A 25,944-nucleotide genomic window follows, 5' to 3' on the forward strand; every position below is an offset into this window, starting at 1 on the left:
TATGGGGATCAAACCAGCAACCTTCTGATTAACAGTTATGTGCTTTAGCCCACTATGCCACCACCACTCCACATACCTAGGGTCTCTAATAACAATACACACTTGTGCAATTTAAAAAAAAATCATTAAAAAAAATATTTTGTCTTTTTTTATTATTATTATTATTATTCAGAAGTGAATGGTTGAGCAATACTAAAGAGTCAAAAAAATAAAAAAATATAAAAAACTTGGATGAGGTACAGTGGGTGGAATGAGGTCCCGGGTCACTAAAGACCCGAGATATGTGTTTGCCGCGATAAACAAAATGAACCGCCACGTTATGCAGAACGGAGCACAAAACGGTGCAGAAAAGGATATCGAACCCTGTATAATACTGTACGCTAAACAAAATCTAATAAGGGTACCCATAGAAAATAATAGTATTAACACAACAAAACCAAGTAAGTCAAATGTCCTGATGCATTAGAGTACTTACATGTCATGGAAATGCATTTAAATTCATTCATTTGACATGCTGTTCTTGACCAGCTTTTTGAGATTCTCCCAACTGTATAAAATAGAGAGTATTGGATCAGAATATACATTTTTTTTTTATATCAATTTAAACTATTTTTTGTTCCTGTTTTGGCTCAAATACAAAAAAATGAGCATAGTATAATGTCAATACATTTGGTGAAGTTTGTTGGAGTCACATTTTAAAGGTGACACCTACCACAAACAAACAACTAACTTATGTTTGATTCTGTGATTTTTAATACATCGCTTCATATGACCCTACAAACTGATAGATATCGCTAACATATCTGTCCTTTCTGAGAAACCTGATGAGAAACTTTCCAGCCTCTGTAAAACCACGAAAAGTTTGAGGAAGCGGCCCGCCATTTATTAACGAATCAGAAACGCTGTTTGCCTGTCAATCATTTTGTGCGTTTGGATTTGCTGACATCGGATTGGCTGAGATGACGTTGTAGGCGGGTGTTTCACAAAATGGCGGAAAACGTATTCATCACCTTTAAAAAGTTTTTTGTTGATGTGTTCGATTATAATGCTCATAAAAACAGAAACTTCTGCATAATTCATAATGATTCTGACTCCTTTCATTTGAGCTGAACAAGTTATTTGGTCTGTACATTTTAATCTTTAGAGTCATTGTAGTCATATCAGGGGCGTAGAACGTTCATGTTTATTTTAACAGCGATGGCCTTACCTTGACGTTACTCTTCCCAACGTTCAACTTTTCACCTCTGCGTTTATCTGTCTTTACAACCACCGACCAATAAAGTGAAGTGTTGATTATCTCTGTCTTATCATGGAACCCTTGTGACTGTAGCAGAAAACGCTGGTATTGAAATGCCCAATAGACTGTCAAGGATTTAATTTTTTTAAAATAATTTTTACACGTTATATATTTGCTTAAACTTGGACTCTTTAATGGTTAATATTGGTTTATTCTGCTGTCACCGGCTAAGCTCGTGAATATGAATTAGGTAAAATGACATGGATTTATGTTTGTTACTTTGTTATGTATTCACCTTCTATTTTATGCTATTGTATATGGTGTTTTTTTTTTTTAATTTAAATTAATTATTTTACACTTGCATATCTTGTTTTATTTTACCTGGAACAAAAAATATAATACAGTAAAAATATCGAATGGCTTATGAATATTAACTTGATCGAGTGATTGGGCGCTCCCGGAGGGTTACGAAGCAACGTCAGCGCGACAAAATTAATATTCATGAGCTTGCGATGGATGAGCTGATGTCACAGACAGGAGGAGAGAGCTGATGTGAGTTGAGCCACTTTTCTCCATCCTAGAGATGGCGTCCCAACACCCATGATTAAGCAGAAAAAGAAGCGAAAGAAAGGATGCGAGGCCCTTCGATTCAACCCTCTTTCTGGACCGTGATATGTATTCTTCGCTCGAAATGAGTTAGGATTTATATTCTTTGTTTTTTTGTCATTAATGTCTCGATCATTGACTTTCTATTGGAGGTTCTGATAAGGTGTTGGCGCCTCCGCTCCATCCATTCATCCGTCCATCTAGCGCAGGGACGGGGCGAGGAAGGTGGAGGGCCGCGGCGATGGCTGCTGGAGGAGCTGGAGGAGGATGCGGGGAGTCGGTGGATCATTATCGGGCGGAGGTGGAGCGGCTGACCCGCGAGCTCGCAGAGGCGAACCGGGAGAAAGTCCGGGCGGCGGAGTGCGGTCTGGTGGTGCTGGAGGAGAACCAGACCCTAAAACAGCAGTATGCGGATCTGGAGGCCGAGCAGGAGACCCTCAGACAAGAGCTGGAGCAACTGCAGGAGGTACACACATTTTATTTTGCCTTGATTCTCTGGAGTTCTTAACAGTATGTTATGTTATGTTATGTTATGTTATGTTATGTTATGTTATGTTATGTTATGAGTACAAATCTATAAGAACAAAGGATGATATATACAAGAAGTATGTAGAAAATAACAGAGTAGAATAGAATAGGACAGAATAGAATAAAGTATAACAGAATAGAACATTCCTATATAAATATATAATAACAAGGGTGAGGCACAAGTGTGTAGAATTGCAAAGAACACAATAATGTAGAATAGAATAGAATAAAATAGAATAGAATATTGCCAAAAATCTATAAGAAAAATGGTGACATACAAGAAGTGTGTAGAATAGAAGAGAATTGGATAGTAGAATGGAATAGCATAGAATAGAATATATAATAGAAAATTTATAAGAATAAGCGTGGCGTACAGTACGGGTGTGAAGAATAGTATTGAACCGAACATAATAATAGAATAGAATAGTACAGAACAGATACATCTATATCTATAAGACCAACAAGGGTAACATACAAAAAGTGTGTAGAAGAGAACTGAGTAGAATGCAATAGAATAGTAGAATCTAATAGGACAGAACAGAAGTAGAATTGAATAGAATATTGGCAAAAATCTATAAGAACAATGGTGACATACAAGAAGTGTGTAGAATAGAAGATAATAGAATAATGAAATGAAATAGCATAGAGTAGAATATATAATATTTTTTTAAGAAAGGTGTGTAGAATAGTATTGAACCAAACATAATAATTTGAATAGAATAGTACAGAACAGATGCAGAATAGAATATTGCCTAAAGTCTAAAAGAACAACAAGAGTGAAATACAAGAAATGTGTAGAAGAGAACTGAGTAGAATGCAATAGAACAGAATAGAATAGTAGAATAGAATAGGACAAAACAGAAGTAGAATCAAATAGAATATTGCCAAAAATCTATAAGAACAATGGTGACATACAAGAAGTGTGTAGAATAGAAGATAATAGAATAGTGAAATGAAATAGCATAGAGTAGAATATATAATATAATTTGTTAAGAGCAAGCGAAATTGAATAGAATATTGCCAAGAATCTATAAGAACAACAAGGGTGACATGCAAGAAGTGTGTAGAAGAGAACTGAGTAGAATAAAATAGAAAGGAACAGAAAAGTAGAATAGAATAGCACAGAACAGAATGAAGTAGAATAGAATTTTGCCAAAAATCTATAAGAACAATGGTGACATACAAGAAGAGTGTAGAATAGAAGATAATGGAATAGTGAAATTAAATAGCATAGAGTAGAATATATAATATTTTTTTAAGAACAAGTGTGTAGAATATTATTGAACCAAACATAATAATTTGAATAGAATAGTACAGAACAGATGCAGAATAGAATATTGCCTAAAATCTATAAGAACAACAAGGGTGAAATACAAGAAATGTGTAGAAGAGAACTAAGTAGAATACAGAATAGAATAATAGAACAGAATAGTACAGAACAGATTCAGAATAGAATAGTAGAATAGAATAGTACAAAACAGAAGTAGAATCGAATGGAATATTGCCAAAAATCTATAAGAACAATGGTGACATACAAGAAGTGTGTAGAATAGAAGATAATAGAATAGTGAAATTAAATAGCATAGAGTAGAATATATAATATAATTTTTTTAAGAGCAAGCAAAATTAAATAGAATATTGCCAAAAATCTATAAGAACAACAAGGCTGACATGCAAGAAGTGTGTAGAAGAGAACTGAGTAGAATAAAATAGAAAGGAACAGAATGAAGTAGAATAGAATTTTGCCAAAAATCTAAGAATCTAAGAACAAGGGTGGCGTACAAGTATGTAGTCTGAATAGCACAGAGTAGTAAAATAGAATAGCACACAATAGTAGAATAAAATAGCACAGAACAGAATAATATAGAATAGAACTGAATATTACCAAAAATCTATAAGAACAACAAGGGTGACATGCAAGAAGTATTTATAAGAGATCTGAATAGAATGGTGACATACAAGTGTGCTGAATAGAATAGAATAGAACAGAAGAGAATAGTAGAATAGAATAGGACAAAACAGAAGTAGAATCAAATAGAATATTGCCAAAAATCTAAGAATCTAAGAACAAGGGTGGCGTACAAGTATGTAGACTGAATAGCACAGAGTAGTAAAATAGAATAGCACACAATAGTAGAATAAAAAAGCACAGAACAGAATAATATAGAATAGAACTGAATATTACCAAAAATCTATAAGAACAACAAGGGTGACATGCAAGAAGTATTTATAAGAGATCTGAATAGAATGGTGACATACAAGTGTGCTGAATAGAATAGAATAGAATAGAATAGAACAGAAGAGAATAGCACAGAACATAATAATATAGAATAGAATAGAACAGAATATTGCAAAAAATCTATAAGAACAAGGGTGACATACAAAAAGTGTGTAGAACAGAGTAAAATAGACAGAACATCAAAACAGAATAAAGTAGAATAATATAGTACAGAACAGAACTAGAATAGAATAGAACAGAATATTACCAAAAATCTATAAGAACAATGCTGACATATAAATGTGTACTACGTGAACAACATGAAAAAGTCAACAAAAAAATGACTGAATTGAATTGAAAAGAATATTGCCACAAAAAAACAAGATTCACAAAAATGTTCCTATGAAGAAGTTCTCAAATATTTTCTGTGAACATCTTCATATATAAAGGCAGGATTTGACATTGTCTGATCAGCCTGCTCATGGGTTTGCCTTGTCTAATAACCTACAGCAAATTCAATACTTCAACACTGGTACATTGTAACAATAAATCTATCTGTTACCTTTTTTAAGTAGCAAGCACCTCGCAATTGTTTTTTTGAATGTTAGTTTAACAACATTAACCATCACAGGAGAATTCACTTGTCGCTAACCATTTGATAACTTGACATGGAGGAAAAGAAAAGGAACAAAAACTTCTGTACGTAAGAGGGTCTTGTTGAGGAAATTACTGCAAGAACAAGTTCTCTTTGGAAAGCTTGATAATTATATAACGTTGGAAAGTAAGAGGTGGGTAAATGGGTGACGGAGGCTGTCTCTGCTGTGCCCAACTCTGATTGGGATGTGGATGGGGGTGAAAAAGATACTCTCAGCTTTCTAATATTGCATTTTAAATGTTTCTATGAACTCTAAAGATTGCAGAGATAGAACGATATAACTGCTTGAATTACAGTGATTGGTTACCACATTAAGAAGTTTCAAAACAACATTTATTGGTGACAACATTTACATGGTTTGAAAGCTGAAAATAGAAATATAACGAAACACAAAATCACATTTATAAGTAAACAGCCCACTATGACGTCTGACTCATCTTGATAGAAAGCATCACATTTGAAAGAACCCAGTAAATTCATTAAACATCTTACCTTTTAGAATTGAAGACAACTGTGAGGCTATCCTAAATTTAAGATGCTGTTTACGACCCCATATCAGTAGTAAAGAATACATGGATAACAGAAACAATACTCAAATTTCGGTAGATGTGACATCTTCAGAGGCTGTATAAACTGTATAATACACACAACTGAACAGTCTATGAGATTGTAGCATATGCAGACTCGTATAGAGTTTACTCTGATTTTAAGGCGCATTTCTGGTGTATTGGAGAGTGTAACAGCAGAAAACCATTGCAATGGACGATGACTTTTTGGTGGGTTTGTCAGCCATCTAATATTATGGTCTAAGGAGTTGTGCCAATGATTTTCTTTTAATGGCCTGGACAGTGTTCACAATCACAAACCATAACAGAGAAAATGTGGTACAGTCTCCATAGAGTTTGTTTGTTTTTGCCCTGGCCTGAATATTATATGTTGTTCTCGGTACCAATGAGACTTGATCCCTTCCTGTCTAGAGAGCCAAAAGCTTTTGTGTCGATGTAATGAGGAATAATTTGCTCAGAGTCCAAGCATATTTGTCATCATCAAAGGACAATAATGCGTGTGTCCCAGTGTGAGTTTTCAGGTTTGGAGGGGAGCGGTAGTGTAGCAGACTACCGCTCCCCTCCAAACCTGAAAACACACACTGGGACACACGCATTATTGTCCTTTGATGATGCGCTACGAACCTGGCGACCTGAGTTCGATTCCCGCTCATGGCCAACACCGGTGATGATTATCTGAACCGGTCCTGGGCCTCCCCAAGTTCGACTCAGCCTAAAATGAGTACCTGGTGTGGTGTGTAAACATCGCCACTGGGGAGACAAAGGTGGTCGGGCGTGGTGCTGGCCACCCAACCCCTTGTGTACCGTTCCGGCCTTCATAGGTGCTTGCTAACAGCACTTGCCCCTACAGTCTGTTAAGGCTAAATGGGAGATCTTTATCTTTATTTTCAGGTGACAAGTTTTCAAATGTACTTATTTTGAATCCCCAACTAAGCCAGAGATTTCACACATTCTGTCACTTATATACACAATAAAGGTTCTGCAACAATGTACAGTATTTGAGAAGTCATTGGAATTACAATGCTGCCATGTTACTGTAACATATCAAAAAGATTTACGACAGACTTGTATCAGATTTGGACTGATACAAATATGGCATAGCTTGTATCCCCATACTCCTCTGCCATGTACAAGGTTATTCAAGGCTTTATTAGTGGAGCTTATGTACTCTTGCTGACTGCAGTTGACTGCGCTGAAGGTTAGTATAGGGTGACGGGTGCCAGCAAACATGTTCATGGACAATAAGATTGACTAATGGCTCCTACACACTACACGACTTTCAAAGACGTCGGATCGTGGTACCGTTCATATTACACAACTGTCTGTCTTGTCACTGAAGTTGTAGCGTATTCAAATTACACGACGACTCTGCGACAGGGGAGAACACATTACAAGACATGTTACTATGACTGTCCAAGAGAATTGGCCATTTCTCTCCAACTCATCTCTTTCTCCACCCGGTTGTGGGACAGTTCAGAGGAAACATCAAATAGGCGCTGGTGCTTCTGCCAATGTTCCACTAATTGTTCCTCCATTTCTTCGGCCCAATGAGACTTTCTTGATACTGCAGCCATGCTAGTTGATGTTCAGTTGCAGGTACATCAGGACTCCTCCCACTGAAACTTCCCATGCCCCGTTTCTTGCTCTCTCTCTCATTGGCTGTAGGTCAACTCTGCTGTTGTATTCAGTCAAAACATATTTCACACTGCACGATTTGGAGTCGCAGACTGGTCCAGATATTTAACAGTCTAGATATCTCGCTGACATCAGCGACGCATCGCCGCTTCTCTCAAATCGCGTCTTTGATAGTTCATACATTGCGTTGCTCACGGGAGCGAGCTCCGATTTGCCCACGATTTCAGGCTTTTGTCGGTGATCTCCACAAAACTGTCGGCGAGTGGAAGTCGGGCTTAAAATCATGTAGTGTAAACTAGTCCTCCATGCACTTGATAAAAAGACCATCGCTGATGCACACCCTACAACCCAATACAATACAAAAGTCAACCAAATTATAAACTTAGAGTTGAATACAGTTCTAATTAGGCAGATTTGCATTAGTTACAAATATGATATTCGCTTGTATTAAAATATTGTCATTACAAACAAATTGCTAATTATTAAATTTGAGTTCTTGTAATATGCTTTATAGTTGTAATAATGATGTGTCTTTGCCTGGATGTTTGTGTAATAGAAATGGCATTCTGAGACATGACAGTATGATGAAAGCATTTGCTGATGATTTATTAATAAATGTCTATTTCTGACATTCAAGATTCTCCACTTCCCTTCGAGAGCTGCTTGGATTTCCTTGTTTGAGTTGTTATAACCACATAAACTGCAGTATAAAAATGCTAAAATTAAGACATACTTTTTTATATACAGTAGTCCATGATTGTATATTGTGTTTGGTTAGTCTTTTGACTGATTATATATTATTGTGTCTGATCAGATAACAGATAGGTAATTTTAGCTACTCGGACATTGTAAATTCGTCTCTTTGCTTCTCCAAAAGCATATTTCTCACAGTCTTAGTGTTGCCCTGGCAAGCCCATGCATTTTGATCATCCAAGCATCTGCTTTTACAAACAACCCTTTATTGTGCTGTTAGAGACAACTGAATACTTCACTTTACACCAAGGAACCGAGTTAATACTAAAGCTAGTTTATAGTTGTCATTTGAATCATTTGAAGTAATTATCTTAATCACTTTCCCACCGTGTATCTTTATGAGCAAGTATTGTTTTTTGCTTGTATGCAACCTCCATCAGTGAGACATACAGTAGCTAACCCACAGTGCGACTTGTAAGAACGTTCTTTATTCCAGCAGACAGTATCAGTGTTTTGAAAGCTATGAGGATTGAACCTGTCACAAAGCGATAATGCTCAAGGAGATTTGAGGCAGTATCTTGTCCTGGGACACCAACCTGCAGAGTTTTATCCTACCTGGTGTTCAACATCTTAAAGTGTTCACTCACCTCAAAATGAATTCTCAGCCTCATGTTGCTCCAAACTCGAATGGCCTTATTTGTTCTGTGGCAGACAAGAAGTAGATGTTTGTCTGAATATTAGCCTCAGCTTTTTTTCCCTTCAATACATTTACATTTATGCATTTGGCAGATGCTTTTATCCAAAGCGAATTACAGAGCCCTCATTACAGGGACAATCCCCCAGGATTAACCTGGAGTTAAGTCCCTTGCTCAAGGACACAATGGTGGTGGCTGTGGGGATTGAACCAGCAACCTTCTGATTACCAGTTTACCAGTTATGTGGTTAGACCACTACACCACCACCACTCCACACAATGGAAGTGAATGGTGACTGAACTAATATTCTGCCTAACATCTACTGTACTTTTTGTGTTCCATGGAAAAAGAGAGATCCTTTTAATGGAGTTCTGGGTTATTTTTAGATTAAGTATCAACTTTGTTTCAGATATTTCTCCTAAAAGGCCTTTGGAGAAATAAAGATTAGAAACAAATGAGACAATTGTAAGAATATTGAGTTATAAAATAAATAAGATATAGCTGCAAGCAGAAATTACGGGGCCAAGCACACCTGTTGCATGTTAAGTAAGCTGAATGTGATTTCAATAAAAAAAAAAGTAGAATTGCTTATTTTACAATACAATTAATTATAACTTTTGACCAATAGGTGGCCTGGTCACCAAATGTATTTGTTGAGGTCAGGGTGTATTGACAATGACTCAATAAACCAAAGTGTTGCTGAGATACAGCCTTAAATTCTTTTAGGAGTCTTGCCATAAATTTTGTTGATTCGTTATTCTAGAACCGTTTGATCCATTTAAAAGCTTTTGATACATTTTTGTTGTGAGTGTACTTAGATGATACACACAAAATGCCATACTAATCGGACAAACGGCCTAGGAAGAATTAGAAAAAACAGATTTTTAATTCAATTCAAAATGGTGGACAGGAAGTATGGCCGACCATGGCAAATTTGGTATGATTGTATTTGGCATGACACAAGGAAGCTAACAAGACAAGTCTCATAACAATAGGCCAGTTTAAAACAAAATAATAACCATTTTGTTATAGTATTTGACAAACTTTTTGAGTACCTTTAGGACATGGCCCCGATGACACGTACCAAATTTCGTAATGATACATAGACTGTTTGTCACGTTTGGGGGTTGGGGGAGGACAAAGGACCCAAAAACAGAGATGACAAATAAATAGTATTTATTGACAGAGAACTTTAAGGTTCTCCAACAGCCACTGAAGCACCTGTCTGACATGCTGCACATGGTCCTGCATATTCTGGGAGAATATCAGAATATTGTCAAGACAAAATGATCGACCATGTCTCTAAGTATGTCATTCATTAGCCCCTGGAAGAGCCCCTGTTCCTTCTTCTCCACAAAAAGATCCCTGCCCCTGCATGCGATGAGGAAAGGCGGATGAGACCGGCAGCCAAAGAATCAGTAATGTACCTGTTCGTGGCCTCCCTCTCGGGAGTTGAGAGTGAATACAACCGTCCTCTAGGAAGGTAAGTGCCTGGAAGCAATTCAATAGCACAGTCGTACGGGCAATTAGGAGGGAGGATTGCGCCGTGTGACTTGCTGAAAACCGCCCTCAATTGGTGGTACTCCTTACATATCTGCAAGCTCATCCAGCAACAAAACACAAGACTAGACAGGGGAGACAGCAGAGTAAAGACAATGTGAAGAAGAAAAAGAGCTCAAGGCTAGTACAGTGTTGGTTGCCTAATCTATGTGTGGGAAGGTGCGTAACCAACCAGGGGTGTCCCAGCACAGCTGGGGTCGATGGGGAACGGATGAGATAGAAAGAAAACTTTTCTGTGTGGTTTCTGGAGATCAAAGTGACCGGCTTAGTGGAATGGGTGATGAATGACAGGGGTGTGCCACTAAGTGTGTGGGCGGTGATGGGCTCATCCAATCGGATCCTGGGAAACCGCCATTTGGAAGCCAAGTCTGTGTCCATGAAATTCTTGTTGGCACCGAAATCCACCAGGGCCAAGATAACATAACAGTCTGCTCCAATCAGCGGCCGAGGCGCAAGGTGCATGCAGTGTCCTGGGGCTTTGCTCAAGGGTGTCATGCTCACCAGTTACCCCCTAACTACTGACAATTGGGGCCGGGCATGTGTAGTCATGGACTGGTCCCGCCCTCCTCCTCGTCACAGATCAGAAACTCTGTTAGGAGGCGTGGATTGTGAGTGAGGGTTTCCTGCACAAGCGGCGGAAAATGGTGTCGACGATGCTCACAGCGTTGAGTTAAACAGCGATCAACCCGGATGGCTAGATCCACCAAATCATAGTCATCGTTCTGACATAGCGGAACCAGAGGCAGCCTGGGTGTGAAATTCTATTGCATAATCAGCTACTGAACGATTACCCTGGGACAGTCCTGATAAAATCCTCCCAGCTTCCCGACCTTGGGATGCCCAGTCAAACACTCTGAGAACTTCAGAGGAGAAAGCTTCATATGAAGAGCAGCACGAATGCCAGTTATCCCACATGCCGTTCCCCATTCCCAACCCTCCTGAAGAGGAGTGTGATGATACACGCAATTTACATTGTGTCTGTGGAATACGTGGAGGGCTGCAAGGAGAAGAAGAGTGAACATCGTGAGAGGAAAGCTCTAACAGAGCCCTCACCTGAGAATGGTGGTGGAGGGATAGCATATGCTTCTGGTCACCAGGGAGCATGAGAAGCTGCTGGATGTGTAGGGGGCGTGTCTTGGAATGTACTGGGATCAGAGGGAGAGCGGAGCTGCTGAACCATCATGGTAAGCTCTGCGAGCTGCGAAGCCATAACTTCTAAAGCATGGTTAGAGGCTGAAATCTGATCTTGGGGTTGTCCAAGCAGAGCTCCTTGTTGGAAGACGGCGGAGCGAAGAGTCATCTCCTCCACTCGGTCCATGGTGGACAGTTTATTCTGTCATGGTTGGTGGGTGGGGGAGGATAAAAAACCCAATAGAAGAGATGACAAATAAATAGTATTTATTGACAGAGAATGTAAAGTAAATGAATGCCGCTCACGGCGTCGGCTGCTGACTAGTTGACTGAGAGTCACAGAAAGGCGCTTCCAGCGCCGGCCGCAGATGGCTGATCCAACAAGCTGCTGGTAGGAATTAGTGTGTTCCTGAGACGAGTGTATGCATTGTGGTAGTCTGGAGCAAACTGAAGAAACACCGTTGAAGCTGGTGTGGTGCGAAGTGAAGCCCAGTCAAATCTCCCGAGATGCAGGCAGAGACCGAGGAATCCTCCTCCACAGTACTGGGTACCAACTGGTGAGAGCAACTGCAAGCAGGCAGGTAACTACACCTATATAGATAGGCAACCAACAGATACACAAGCATGCTCCAACTACACAAGAGAGAAACATTAGACATGATAGCAAACAGCAAGCAGTAACATTGAATAATAAACTGGCAAAGAAAGAGAGGAGACACAAGAAATAAGTAGGGAGTGCAATCAGAGGGAAGCAGGTGTAAGCGGCATGTAATTCATCACCGTGATCAGCATCTCCCTGAGGTTGATCAGCGTTCCCATGAAAACGCTGATCATATGTGCTGGCTCGACCTGCGAGACACGAGGAAAAGAAAAACATCAACAGAGTGTGTCGGCGCACATACAGGAACTGTGATACTGTTCAGTTAGCGTTTCTCAAATACAGCAATTTAAGACCAAATTAAAAATGGCCGATGCCCAATATGGCTAACATAGGAGAATTGGGTATCATTCGACTCTGTATGCCCCAAGGAATCTAAAGAGACCAGTATCGTGATTTTAGGCCAAACTGTTCAGAAGTAATAAGCAAAAATAGCCATTTATATTTGACGAAACTGTGCAGGTACCCTCACGTCATGCTTTTGATGGCTTATACCATCTTTCGTGTCTAAATGCTAAAGCGTTGCAAAGATACATCCTCTCGTCCATTTTGGCATGCTCGCCATCTAATACGTTGATGCTTTATACAAAAATGGTTTGGTCTTTCATCATGAATTCCATAACATTTTGGCATGAGTGTCTCTAGATGATATGTGCAACAGTTTGTGTGAATCAGACATAAGGTCTAGGACGAGTTCGAAAAATATTTCATTTTTTTTTCTAAACGAAAGTTAGCCTTTAGGCTGAATGTGTGTGCAACTTTGAACAGTTGGTGGCACTAGAGGGTTTGAGTTAGTGACCTCAAATTTGGTTCAGTTACATTTAAGTTAATTTCAAAACTTTCCTATGTACACTTCTATGGTCTTCCATAGACTGCAATAGCAGAATATGAGAAGAACCTTCAGTGTTTGGCCCCTAATAAATGAATGTGGATAGCATAACAGTTTGGTCCTGGGGGAGTATTTAATGAGAAATGTTTGAGTTCATATTGAAGTCTCTGACATTTGATAACAAACTTTGGTATCTTGGCAAATCTGAGCAAAGTTTGAGACAATTTTGAGGTATCTTTTGAAACTGTAGAGGAGACGTGTGTGAGATTACTGTGGTGGTTTTCTCAAGAGAAATATAACAGAAAACCTCTTTCAGAAAACTTAATTTTGCTAATTGATGCTAATGTGTTTTAAGAATGCATTGAAACGTGTTTCTGGATCTATAAAATACTTAATTGTGCCCAGAGTTATTATGTGCGTAGATAGACACGTGACATATGTGTATGAAAAATGCAGAGATGTGCATTAGCAGCAGCACTAAGCTAAAAGCTTTGCTGCTCATAAAAGGTGGGACGGCCCACTTATGTTTTATGCATTGACTTGCTCCTTGTTGGCAGGTTTTGCTATCCGCCTTAGGTCGCTCCTTCAGTGTAAATCAATGGTATTTGTTTTATCCATTTTATTGTCCACAATAAATCCAGTTGCTTAGACAAACATATAGCACACATGTTTGAGGTACCATTAACAGGATGTCTATAGCGCAAACTGTTTACAGTTTTTCTCAATCGCTTTGGCTCAATTCTCAAATGAGAATTATTATTATTATTCAAAACAATAAGTTCAAATCTCTGAACAGTTCGTTTCTTGTTCACACCAGATTTGAATTTCTTATTAATTTAAGGAAATTGCATTTTGGCACATGTGTGCAAAAGACTAAGTAGAATTGTCTACTATAGATAGATAGATGGATGGATGGATGGATGGATAGATTGACAGACAGACATATATATATATATATATATATATATATATATATATATATATATATATATATATATATATATAGACAGACAGACATACAGACAGACACCTGCACTGTTGTACACAGAAATTGTTTGCACTGACTTTGAAATAGAGAGGTGGTTTGGAGCTCTGCAGCAGAGCAGATAACATACAGTATGAAGAAGGCTTTGCTGCATCCCATGGGCCTTTATATTGATCAGTGTATCTGTGTTCCTCTTTTCAGAAAAAGAAAAAAGGCTCAGCTTACCACCTCTCACATGAGTTGTATTACAGTGCCAGCAGACATCTCACAATTCGCAAATCAACTCGAATAGTTTTCATGCACTGTAAGGGGAATTTAGCATTAAAAATGACCTGTTGTTTAGTCCAAACCAATAGATTTCAATTGCTCATGTTAAATATGTATGTGAAGAGTTTTGTTATGGATGGATGGATGGGTAGATTAATTAATTCTCTTCTATTCTGTCCCAGTCTGCTCTGTTTCATTCCATAGAAATATTAGTGTTTATTCTGTTCCGTTTTGTTCTGTTTTGTTCCATAGAAATATTAGTGTTTGTTCTATTCTATTCAGTTCTGTTACATTCCATAGATTTAATTGTGTCTACTCTGCTCTGTTTTGTTCTGTTTAGTTCCATACAAAGATTTATGTTTATTCTATTCTATTCCATTCTGTTATTTTCTGTTTTGTTATTTTCTCTTTTGTTCCATAGAAATATTATACAGTATATATGTATATACAGAATATTAGTGTTTCTTCTTTCTATCCTATACTATTTATTCTAATCTGTTTCATTCCATATGAATATTAGTGTTTGTTCTATTCTATTTTGTTCTGTTTCGTTCCATAGATATATTTGTATGTATCTGTTCTGTTCTGTTCCATTCCATAGATATGTATATTCATGTTTATTCTATTCCGTAAACTTGTTTCTTTCCACAGATATATTAGTGATCATTCTTTTCTGTTTGGTCTATATATATATATAAATTAGTGTTTATTCCATTCTATTCTATTGTGCTGTTCCATAGAAATATTTGAGTTTGTTTTATTCTATTCTGTTCTGTTTAATTTTATAGATATTCATTTGTTTTTTGTTCTATTCTTTTCTGTTGTTTCGTTCCATAAATATATTAGTGTTTATTCTATTCTATTTCATTCTGTTCCGTTTCATTCCATGGAAAATCAGTGTTTGTTTTGTTTCATTTCATAGATGTATTGATGTTTTTTATGTTCTATTCCATAGGTATATTAGTGTTTATTCTACTCTATTCTGTTCTGTTTTATTTTCTTAGAAATATTAGTGTTTGTTCTATTCTGTTCTTTTGTTTAATTCCATATATATATAGTAGTCTTTATTATATTTTATTATTTTCTATTCTATTCTGTTTTGTTCCATAGAAATATTAGTGTTTGTTCTATTCTATTCTATTTTTTCATTCCATAGATATAGTAGTCTTTATTATATTTTATTATTTTCTATTCTATTCTGTTTTGTTCCATAGAAATATTAGTGTTTGTTCTATTCTATTCTATTTTTTCATTCCATAGATATAGTAGTCTTTGTTATATTTTATTATTTTCTATTCTATTCTGTTTTGTTCCATAGAAATATTAGTGTTTGTTCTAATCTATTCTATTCTATTGTTTCATTCCATAGATATAGTAGTCTGTATTATATTTTTTTATTTTCTATTCTATTCTGTTTTGTTCCATAGAAATATTAGTGGTTGTTCTATTCTATTCTATTGTTTCATTCCATAGATATAGTAGTCTTTATTATATTTTTTTATTTTCTATTCTATTCTGTTTTGTTCCATAGAAATATTAGTGTCTGTTATATTATATTCTATTGTTTCATTCCATATATATATATATATATAGTAGTCTTTATTATATTTTTTTCTATTCTATTCTGTTTTGTTCCATAGAAATATTTGTGTTTATTCTATTATATTCTATTGTTTCATTCCATAGATATAGTAGTCTGTATTATATTTTATTATTTTCTATTCTGTTCTATTCTGTTTTGTTCCATAGAAATATTAGTGTCTGTTATATTATATTCTATTGTTTCATTCCATATATACAGTATATATATATATATAGTAGTCTTTATTATATGTTATTATTTTCTATTCTATTCTGTTTTGCTCCATAGAAATATTAGTGTTTTTTCTATTATATTCTATTGTTTCATTCCATATATACAGTATATATATATAGTAGTCTTTATTATATTTTATTATTTTCTATTCTATTCTGTTTTGTTCCATAGAAATATTAGTGTCTGTTATATTATATTCTATTGTTTCATTCCATATGTACAATATATATATATATAGTAGTCTTTATTATATTTTATTATTTTCTATTCTATTCTGTTTTGTTCCATAGAAATATTAGTGTCTGTTATATTATATTCTATTGTTTCATTCCATATATACAATATATATATATATATATATATATATATATATAGTAGTCTTTATTATATTTTATTATTTTCTATTCTATTCTGTTTTGCTCCATACAAATATTAGTGTCTGTTATATTATATTCTATTGTTTCATTCCATATATACAATATATATATATATATATATAGTAGTCTTTATTATATGTTATTATTTTCTATTCTATTCTGTTTTGCTCCATACAAATATTAGTGTCTGTTATATTATATTCTATTGTTTCATTCCATATATACAATATATATATATATATATAGTAGTCTTTATTATATGTTATTATTTTCTATTCTATTCTGTTTTGCTCCATAGAAATATTAGTGTTTTTTCTATTATATTCTATTGTTTCATTCCATATATATATATATAGATATAGTAGTCTTTATTATATTTTATTATTTTCTATTCTATTCTGTTCTGTTTTGTTCCATAGAAATATTAGTGTTTGTTCTATTCTGTTGTTTAATTCCATAGATATATTAGTCTTTATATTTTATTATTTTCTATTCTATTCTGTTTTGTTCCATAGAAATATTAGTGTCTGTTATATTATATTCTATTGTTTCATTCCATATATACAATATATATATATATATATATATATATATATATAGTAGTCTTTATTATATTTTATTATTTTCTATTCTATTCTGTTTTGCTCCATACAAATATTAGTGTCTGTTATATTATATTCTATTGTTTCATTCCATATATACAATATATATATATATATATAGTAGTCTTTATTATATGTTATTATTTTCTATTCTATTCTGTTTTGCTCCATAGAAATATTAGTGTTTTTTCTATTATATTCTATTGTTTCATTCCATATATATATATATATATAGATATAGTAGTCTTTATTATATTTTATTATTTTCTATTCTATTCTGTTCTGTTTTGTTCCATAGAAATATTAGTGTTTGTTCTATTCTGTTGTTTAATTCCGTAGATATATTAGTCTTTATATTTTATTATTTTCTATTCTATTCTGTTTTGTTCCATAGAAATATTAGTGTTTGTTCTATTCTGTTGTTTAATTCCGTAGATATATTAGTCTTTATATTGTATTATTTTCTATTCTATTCTGTTTTGTTCCATAGAAATATTAGTGTTTGTTCTATACTGTTCTGTTATATTCCATAGATGTATAAGTGTGTATTCTATTCTATTTTGTTCAATAGATGGATGGATGGATGGATGGATGGATGGATGCCGTATGGGAGTGATCTGTGTCTGTGTGTACAGGAGTGTGTGTCTGTTTGAACAGAGATAGACAGAGAGAGGGAGGGCCATGTGAGTAATGAGACAACTGCTGTGCATTAAGCTCTGCCTTTGTAAAGAGAAAGAGTCTCTTGAACACCGATTGCAGTCTTTGAGTGTGTTTGTGTGTACAGTATGTTGGTTTTCACACTTCAGCTTCAGCGTTCTGATTTACAGGGTCCATACACAGTGTTCACTGCTTCCTACACACATCAGCTGGGGATATCTGTAGAAGTCACCAGAGCTGTAACGTCATCAAACGTTTCCTGCTGGGTGTGGCTGGTGTTTGTAAGTGGGTGAGAGGGTTTTCAGATAAAGGGAAATGGCAGGTAGTGTGGCACATATAGTAAAGGGTGACAGTGCCAATGTTGTTGGCAGAGACACACTTTTCTACATTTTCATAGGCACACACAAAGACAAATGTACACACGCATCATTGGGATCCTGGTATATTTAGGAGAAAGTATAGAGTTTATTGAGGAAAATATATATGCCAGATATTTAAAAAGATGATATCTCTCAGCTAAAATTGAACTGCAATGCTGTGGCATATCAGCTGTTCAGACCGGAATGATACGATTATCATCTCCATTTCCAATAATTCTCATGCTACGACTGCTGACTTATTCTCACACAGTGCCATAAAGCTTGATAAGCTTTTGATAATCTCCAGTGAATCATAATTGATGATGTCATGATAGAAACGTGGAACAGGAGTAATAGTTTTCACACCATATTGCTGATTGTTCTTTATTTAGCTAAATATAGTATCACGGATCAGCAGAAGACTTCTTGAGGAACGTCAGAGATGTGCCTGCTCAGCGTAGTCTATATTTTCTCTCCTGTGTCCTTGTCTCTTTCATATATGGTCATTCTTGCCATTAATTAATGCTGCAAACCCTCAGTGTTACCTATCATTCGTGTCCGATCTCACCCTAGCGTAAACAACACTGATTTCTCCCAACAATGCAAGACAGACTCACCCTAGGCGAGAGTGTGATTATAAAACCCCAGTGGCATCTTTTTGAAAGGGTCCATCGGTCTCCATCCATGCAGGAAGAACATTGTATGGAGAGAAGAAGAGCAACTGGCTCTCTCTCCCTCTTTTACTGTCTCTGGCTCTTATTAAAGAGAAAGCACTGCTCAGTTAACTCTATTGGAAAGAATCACTTTAAACCAGTCTTAGCTGGTCTCCTAGCCTGATCAAGCTGGTCTGGTTTGCTGGATTTAGAGTCTTTGCTGGTTTTAAGACCAACCGGGTTGGTCACTTGTCAGCTGTACAGGCTGGGAGACAATCAAGACCCGCTTAAACCAGCTAAGACCAGCAAAGCCGCTTGTGCTGTTGAAAAAAAATACTGTTTAGCTGGTCTCCCAGGCTGGTCTAGTTTGCTGGTTATAGAAGTGTTTTGGCCACTTCTGAGCTAGACTTGTTGAAACTATCTAAGACCAGCAAATCATCTTAGGCGGTTAGAAATAAACAGTTTAAACCACAACCATCTGAGACCAGCATACCTATTTATGCTGTTGAAATGATGACTGTTTAAACAACCCTAAGCTGGTTTGCTGGATTTAGTGGGATTTTGTCACTTGTCAATTGTTTAGGTTGGAAGACCAACTAGACTATCTTAAATAATTTGATACAAGCAAACCAGCTTAGGCTGTTGTAAAACTCGCCTGTTTCATGTCTGCTGTTCAGGCTGGGAGACCAGTTAGATCCACTTAAACCAGCTAAGACCTGTAAACCAGTTTAGGCTGTGAAATTAAATAAAGAGTTTAAATCAGACTAAGATGGTTTGCTGATCTTAGCTGGTCTCCCAGCCTGGTCAGGTAGGTCTGGTTTACTGGTTCTGGAGAGGTTTTGGGCACTTGCCAGTCTGGCTGGGAGACAACTAGACCAATTAAACCAGCAAAGACCAGAAAACCAGCTTAGGTTTTTTTATATATTAAAATAAAATCACTTTAAACCAGCCTAAGCTAGCCTGCTGGGTTTACCTGGTCTCCCAGCCTGGACAGGCCGGTGTGGTTTGATTTTTTTTAAGGGGTTTTGTCCACAAGTGAGCCATTTTGGCTGGGAGACAAGCTAGGCCAGCAAAAATCTGCTAAAACCTGCAAACCAGCTTAGGCCTAAATGGTTTGCTTGTTTTCCAGCCAGTTCAGGTCAGTCTGGTTTGCTGATTTTTGAAGTTAAGAGGGGTTTTGTGGACTTGTCATTAGGTCAGACAGAGAGACAAGCAAGAAAAGCTTAAACCAGCTTAGACCAGCAAACAACAAAAAAACGTTTAAACCAGCCTATGAATATTTTATCATCTTAGGTGACCTCCCAGTCTGTTCAGGTTGGTCTGGTTTGGTTCTTTTAGCTAGAATTTGGTCAGTTTTCAGTCGTTTATGCTGGGAGACAAGCTAGATCAGTCAGTCCAGATTGCTGGTTTCAGCAAAGATCAGCAAACTCGCTTAAGTTTTTGAAAAAAAACACCACCTAAGCTGTTTGCTGGTTTTATCTGATCTCCCGGCCTGGTCACACTGATCTGTTTAATTGTTTTTAAGGAAGCTTTAGGTACCGGTAATTGTCAGCTAGACCAACATAAACTAGCTAAAACCAGCAAACCATCCTAGACTGTTAACAATAAAATGTTTATACCATCCTAAGCTGTTTTGCTGATCTCCAAACCTGGTCGGATTGTTCTAGTTTGCTGGTTTTAGAGGGGTTTTGGGCACAGCCAGTCTAGCTTAGACTGGATTTAAATGTTTGCTTGTTTTTTCTTTATGGAATACAGAGATACTGCAGTCATTCACCCTCCTATTATGGTTTTGAATCGTTCGTTGTTAATCCATGATGCACTGATCCACAAGTCTATTATTTCATCTCTTATCCTTTCTGAATCTTTATGCCTCTACACACCTCCAAATGGATTCTGCGTACCTCGGCCATGCTCTGAATCGATTTTCAAAGTGTCTTCTACAAGATCACCATTGTAACCTATTCCAGTCACGCCTCACAGATTACAGCCAATATTCTGCGAGCTTCACCTCACGTTATGATGTCACTGAATTTGTGTCAACTACAATTTACAGGCTTGGTTTGGGAGGACACAATCTTATTGGTCAGGGATTGGTTATTTTTTTTGCCATTTTGCAGACATGTAGTATGTATAGAATGCGGGTTGTGATGCAGCTGAAATATTGTACTTCTCTCTATCCATCAGGCCTTCAGCCAGGCGTACACCACCCAAAAGAAGGTGGCTGAAGATGGGGAGACCAACGAGGAGACGCTGCTGCAAGAGTCAGCCACTAAGGAGGCATACTACATGGGCCGTCTGCTGGAGCAGCAAACCGAACTGAAGAATAGTCGATCTCAAGCGTCCTGCACACAGGTGGAGAATGAGAGACTCACAGACATACTGCAGGAACTCAGAGAGGTCAGAACCCAACTCGGAAAAGAACATCTGGAACTATCTGGTGTTTAATATGATGGGTTGAATTCCAGATGTCAAAGCTAACAAACTGCTTTTTATTAAATGTTGTGCTTGTGCCATCGTTCTTTTAACATAAAACAATCCCCTTATTTTGATATTTGGTTCTGATACTTTCTCTCAGAGTAATGAGATGTTGGAGCTGCAGAGGAGTCGGATGAGAGAGGAGATCAAAGAGTATAAATTCAGAGAGGCCCGACTTCTGCAGGACTACACTGAACTGGAAGAAGAGAACATCTCACTGCAGAAACTGGTGTCTACGCTCAAACAGAACCAGGTAAATACACACAATAAGACCTGTACCTGAAGCTGTATGTGGCTTACTAACCCTAGTTTAAACCCTCCAAATCTGGCCCCATTATAATGTCTCACTGTAACCTTGATGACATGCTTTTGGTTCATTTGTCACACTGGAAAAAGGAGGTCTTCTACATAATCTTGCTTCCTTCTTTAAGGTGGAATATGAAGGCTTGAAGCATGAAATCAAAGTTCTGGAGGAGGAGACAGCCTTGCTCAATAGCCAATTAGAAGATGCGCTGCGCTTGAAGGACATCTCCGATAGCCAACTAGAGGAGGCCTTGGACGCTCTGAAAGGAGAGCGAGAGCTGAAGAATACCTTCCGGAAGGAATTAGCTCATCATCTTACTGTGTGCGACGGGGCCTTCAGTTCAGGCTGTGCCCATCTGATCGCCTTGAGCTCAGCGCCACCTAGTGGCAGTGCCACTCCGACAGCGGCGACCTCGCCCAGCAGTGAAGACGGGGGCAAATGCAATGCTCATCTGCTCCAGGGCGCGATGGGTTCAACGCTAAACAGACTAAATGGAGATTTCAGGACATTGGCTTTGAGGAAGAGTGAAATTTTGACCCCTGACCTCTTCAGTGAACTCAACGGGCCCGAGATCCAGAAACTCAAACAGCAACTCCAACAGGTCAGTGTGAAGGGGCGGGGTTTGTGCCAGACACACCCACATACTGAATATGTAAACAGCTGAAGCCAATATCGGAAATGCTCTCCTTTAAAACAAGGTTTCATAATTGTTTTTTACTTAAACAGTCCTTAGAATTTGGAAATGTGCTCTTTTTACATCCAAAACATTCTTAAAAAATTTCTTATTTCTTTATTTTGATATTTGGGTCACTATGAGATTCACCTCTTTATAGCCCAGTCTAGGAACATGGTCCACAAAAATGATATGTTTAAGATAACAATTTCCTGAAGAGAATATTATTATGATCTTCTTATTGTATGCCTGATTAGATATTTTGGCCTGCCTTTCTGATTTAATAACTCTCTTTATTGCTATATGTTAAAATTTTCCATCTTTTATGCTCATATTCCGAAAGACTGTGAAACTACTGCAGCATTGGTTTAGGCGTTGTTCTGTTTACAACGGAATACTGCAGTGTCGTGGGATGAAATATGAGACCACCACACACACACACACACACACACACACACACACACTAAAGGGCCATGCTACTTATATCCTTCCTGTAACAAGATTCTTCTCATTGTGTCTATAGTGCAAGCTAATTTTGACCATTTAAATATGAACTTTGCATCCTCATTTTAATAAAGTGAATTAATAATCTGTGAATATATGCTGTACGTGTAAAGGGATGGTTCAACCAAAAATGGAAATCTGTCTTCATTTACTCACCCTCATGTAGTTTTGAGGGTAAGTAAATAGTGGGTTTGAGGGTTCTGTGGAGCACATGTTAGCCTAAGTCACCATTCACTTTCATTGTATGTAAAAAAAAAAGATGCAATGCAAGTGAACTGTGATGGAGACCGTTAATATTAATTAATAGAGTTTACATTAAGTACTTAATGCATCATTCATATGCAGTGTATTTACCGTCTACTTTGCAAGCAAGCTGCACATCATGGAACGAATCCGAAATTATCGACTATGCTTTTCGCTTTGTTCTAAAGCTTCTTTTCGAGTGTCAGGTGATGTTTCTTCAGCACTAATTTTCATGTGTCACCGTGAACAGAGGTGAAACATAAAGCAAATATTTGGGCACCATACTTAGGGCGTCTACACACTAGTTTTACTAGAGTTTATGCTGCGTCAGAGAATGCAGCAAATTCATCGATTTTAACAGCGTTGTTGCATCGAAAAGGACGGAGGGGGAAAACTTAACGGTTTGCGATTGTGACTCCGTCATGCAACCCAAAATTGAGAACATTTAACTTTTGCTACAACGCACTCTGACGTAGACATGCATTGACCAATGAGAATCTCGAAAAGGCAGGACTAGGAATGGTGGTGGCGTAGTGGGATAAAGCACTGAACTGGTAATCAGAAGGTTGCTGGTTCGATCCCCACAGCCACCACCATTGTGTCCTTGAGTAAGGCACTTAACTCCAGGTTGCTCCGGGGGGATTGTCCCTGTAATAAGTGCACTGTAAGTCGCTTTGGATAAAAGCGTCTGCCAAATGCATAAATGTAATGTAAATGTATGACTAGCTGGATTGTGAGATCGAGAAAAGAAAAAAAACTCATACATGTTGTGTATTCATCCCATGTCCTTTATTATGTTTCTCTGCCAGGCTACTGGCAGACGGTTAAGATGGTTATTGTAGAGGGAGAGTATGGAGAAATGTTTCAGTGTTTATTGGTATATTGTCAAAAAGTTATATTTTAGATCGCCATCTCTATCTTAGCCACTGGATTGCCGTTTGTTTTAAAACTGAACCGCCTCTTCCCTCTGGTACACGCCTACCAAATGGACCTTTCCCTTACGCCTCACGCTTTAGGTTCGGTTCTCACTACTGATAGGACTATAGACTAAATTAAGCATCTCTGGTTTTCCATTGCCATTTCATCGCTCAATGGACATGTCTGGGATTGGTTAGAATACTCAACCATTGCAAAAAAAATATTTTTTTAAATGCGTTGTAAATAGAAACATTTGACGGTTAGCACTGTCACCTCACATCAAGTAGGTCAAGGGTTCGAGTCCCGGCTCATTTTGGCCTTTCTGTGTGGAGTTTGCATGTTATCCCTGTGGTCATGTGGGTTTCCTCCAGGTGCTCCAGTTTCCCCCACAAGTCCTTAAGTGAATTGGAGACTCTAAATTGCCCCGTAGGTGTGAGTGTGTGTGAGAGTCCCCCAGCCACTGGGGGCTGCGTCAGGAAGGGCATCCAGCATAAAACCAAATATGCCGATCACAGATGGTCTGCTGTGGCAACCCCTAATGGGAGCAGCTGAAAGAAGTTAATCCCATCAGCCGTAATCGTAATCTCAATAAATGTTCCGATTAATTGTGCAGCCCGAACGTTTAGCATTTGTTAAAGCTGAAGTTTGTCATTCAAACAGTCAGATAGTCCACTCCCATCTCACGCCATTGAGTAACGTTGATGGGGTGGGTCTAAGTGAGGCACACAGAAAAAGTGTTCTCAGTTTTTCAGAAAATTAATCAGTGAATGGCTTACTTCTAGTTGTCTCTGCATGTTAAGTTTGGATAGAAAAAAGTATTTTAACATTCACACTTTACATACATTTAAAGGTCCATCAGCTAGACCAGCACAAACCTGCATGAAAATTTATTTGTTGACTTGTTTATGTGCTGTAGGTTGAGCGGGAAAAAGCATCTTTGGTGAACAGCTTGCAGGAATCACAGGCTCTGCTCCGTCACACACAGGGGGCCCTTACGGAGCAGCACGAGAGGGCACGTCGACTGGGTGAGCGATTTCGAAAACTCCGCCACCACCGCAGCAAGGACAACAAGGTGGAAGAGGAAGATGAAGATGAGGAGGCCACGTATGTCCCAGGGGATCAAGAGGCTCCCAGTTTGGAGTTGTTGCAGTGTAAGTACAGGGTTGCAGTGACGGAGGTGGTTGGACTGAAGGCGGAGCTTAAGGAGGTCAAAGAAAGATTTAACAAGTGTGTGGAGGCAAGAGCACGAGCAGAAGAGCACGGCCAGGTGCAATTGCAGGCACTGGAGACTCAGGTGGCACAGTTAGAAAACAGTTGCAAGGATGGCCGGGAAAAGGTGGTGAATCTTGAACGTGAGCTGCAGGCAGCCACTAACACGGCATTGGAAACCCATGGAATTCTTGGTACCGCGCAAGACGAGCTGGCGATATTTAGCGAAGAATTAGCGCAACTTTACCATCATGTCTGCCTGTGCAACAATGAGACACCCAATCGTGTTACACTGGACTACTACCGGCAGGGCAGGACCCTAACACGTATGTCCAACGCCGGCCTCAAGGTGCAAGACGAACTCCGGGTGCTGTTGACGCCACGGCTAGCACGTCGTTTAGCTGCAATTAATGCCGCAACGTCCGAGTCACGTAGCCCATCCAACTCACCGTCCAAAGAACCCGTCAGTGTTGAGCAGAGCCCGGTTCGTACGCTGCTTGGCTCACCCATTGTTAGTGCCTCTTCCTCTTCATCATCTTCGTCTCCTGCACCCGAGTCGTCCACGGGCTCCGACCTCCGCCGTGAGCCCACCAACATCTACCACCTTAATGCCATCATTCGCGATCAGATCAAACATCTCCAGAAGGCAGTGGACCGTTCACTACAGCTATCCCGCCAGAGAGCGGCCGCTAGTGAGCTCGCCCCGTTGATGGACAAGGACAAGGAGGCCTTTATGGAGGAGATCCTTAAGCTCAAATCCCACCTGAGCACCAAAAGAGAGCAGATCGCAACCTTGCGCTTTGTACTCAAAGCCAACAAGCAGGTAAGCAAATCAGCTGTTTATTACCCAGCATCCTATTGATCGCCATGAAGACTAGTTTATTGAACTGT

The 25,944-nt window shown here is 38.1% G+C and overlaps 1 protein-coding gene across 1 annotated transcript in view; it reads left to right on the forward strand.

The window, feature by feature from the left end:
• The first annotated feature begins 1,789 nt into the window (after positions 1 to 1,789).
• Positions 1,790 to 25,944, forward strand: part of LOC127637471 (protein bicaudal D homolog 1-like) — a 36,320-nt gene continuing 12,165 nt past the window's right edge. Inside the window, exons 1-5 of the mRNA XM_052118559.1 lie at positions 1,790 to 2,309; positions 20,912 to 21,124; positions 21,303 to 21,455; positions 21,634 to 22,107; positions 24,761 to 25,876. Coding sequence (XP_051974519.1) covers positions 2,085 to 2,309; positions 20,912 to 21,124; positions 21,303 to 21,455; positions 21,634 to 22,107; positions 24,761 to 25,876 — 2,181 coding nt within the window. The 5' untranslated portion in view covers positions 1,790 to 2,084. The remainder of the gene's footprint in view (positions 2,310 to 20,911; positions 21,125 to 21,302; positions 21,456 to 21,633; positions 22,108 to 24,760; positions 25,877 to 25,944) is intronic.

The sequence above is a fragment of the Xyrauchen texanus genome, chromosome 45 (assembly GCF_025860055.1).
Source record: "Xyrauchen texanus isolate HMW12.3.18 chromosome 45, RBS_HiC_50CHRs, whole genome shotgun sequence".
Classification (NCBI taxonomy): domain Eukaryota; kingdom Metazoa; phylum Chordata; class Actinopteri; order Cypriniformes; family Catostomidae; genus Xyrauchen; species Xyrauchen texanus.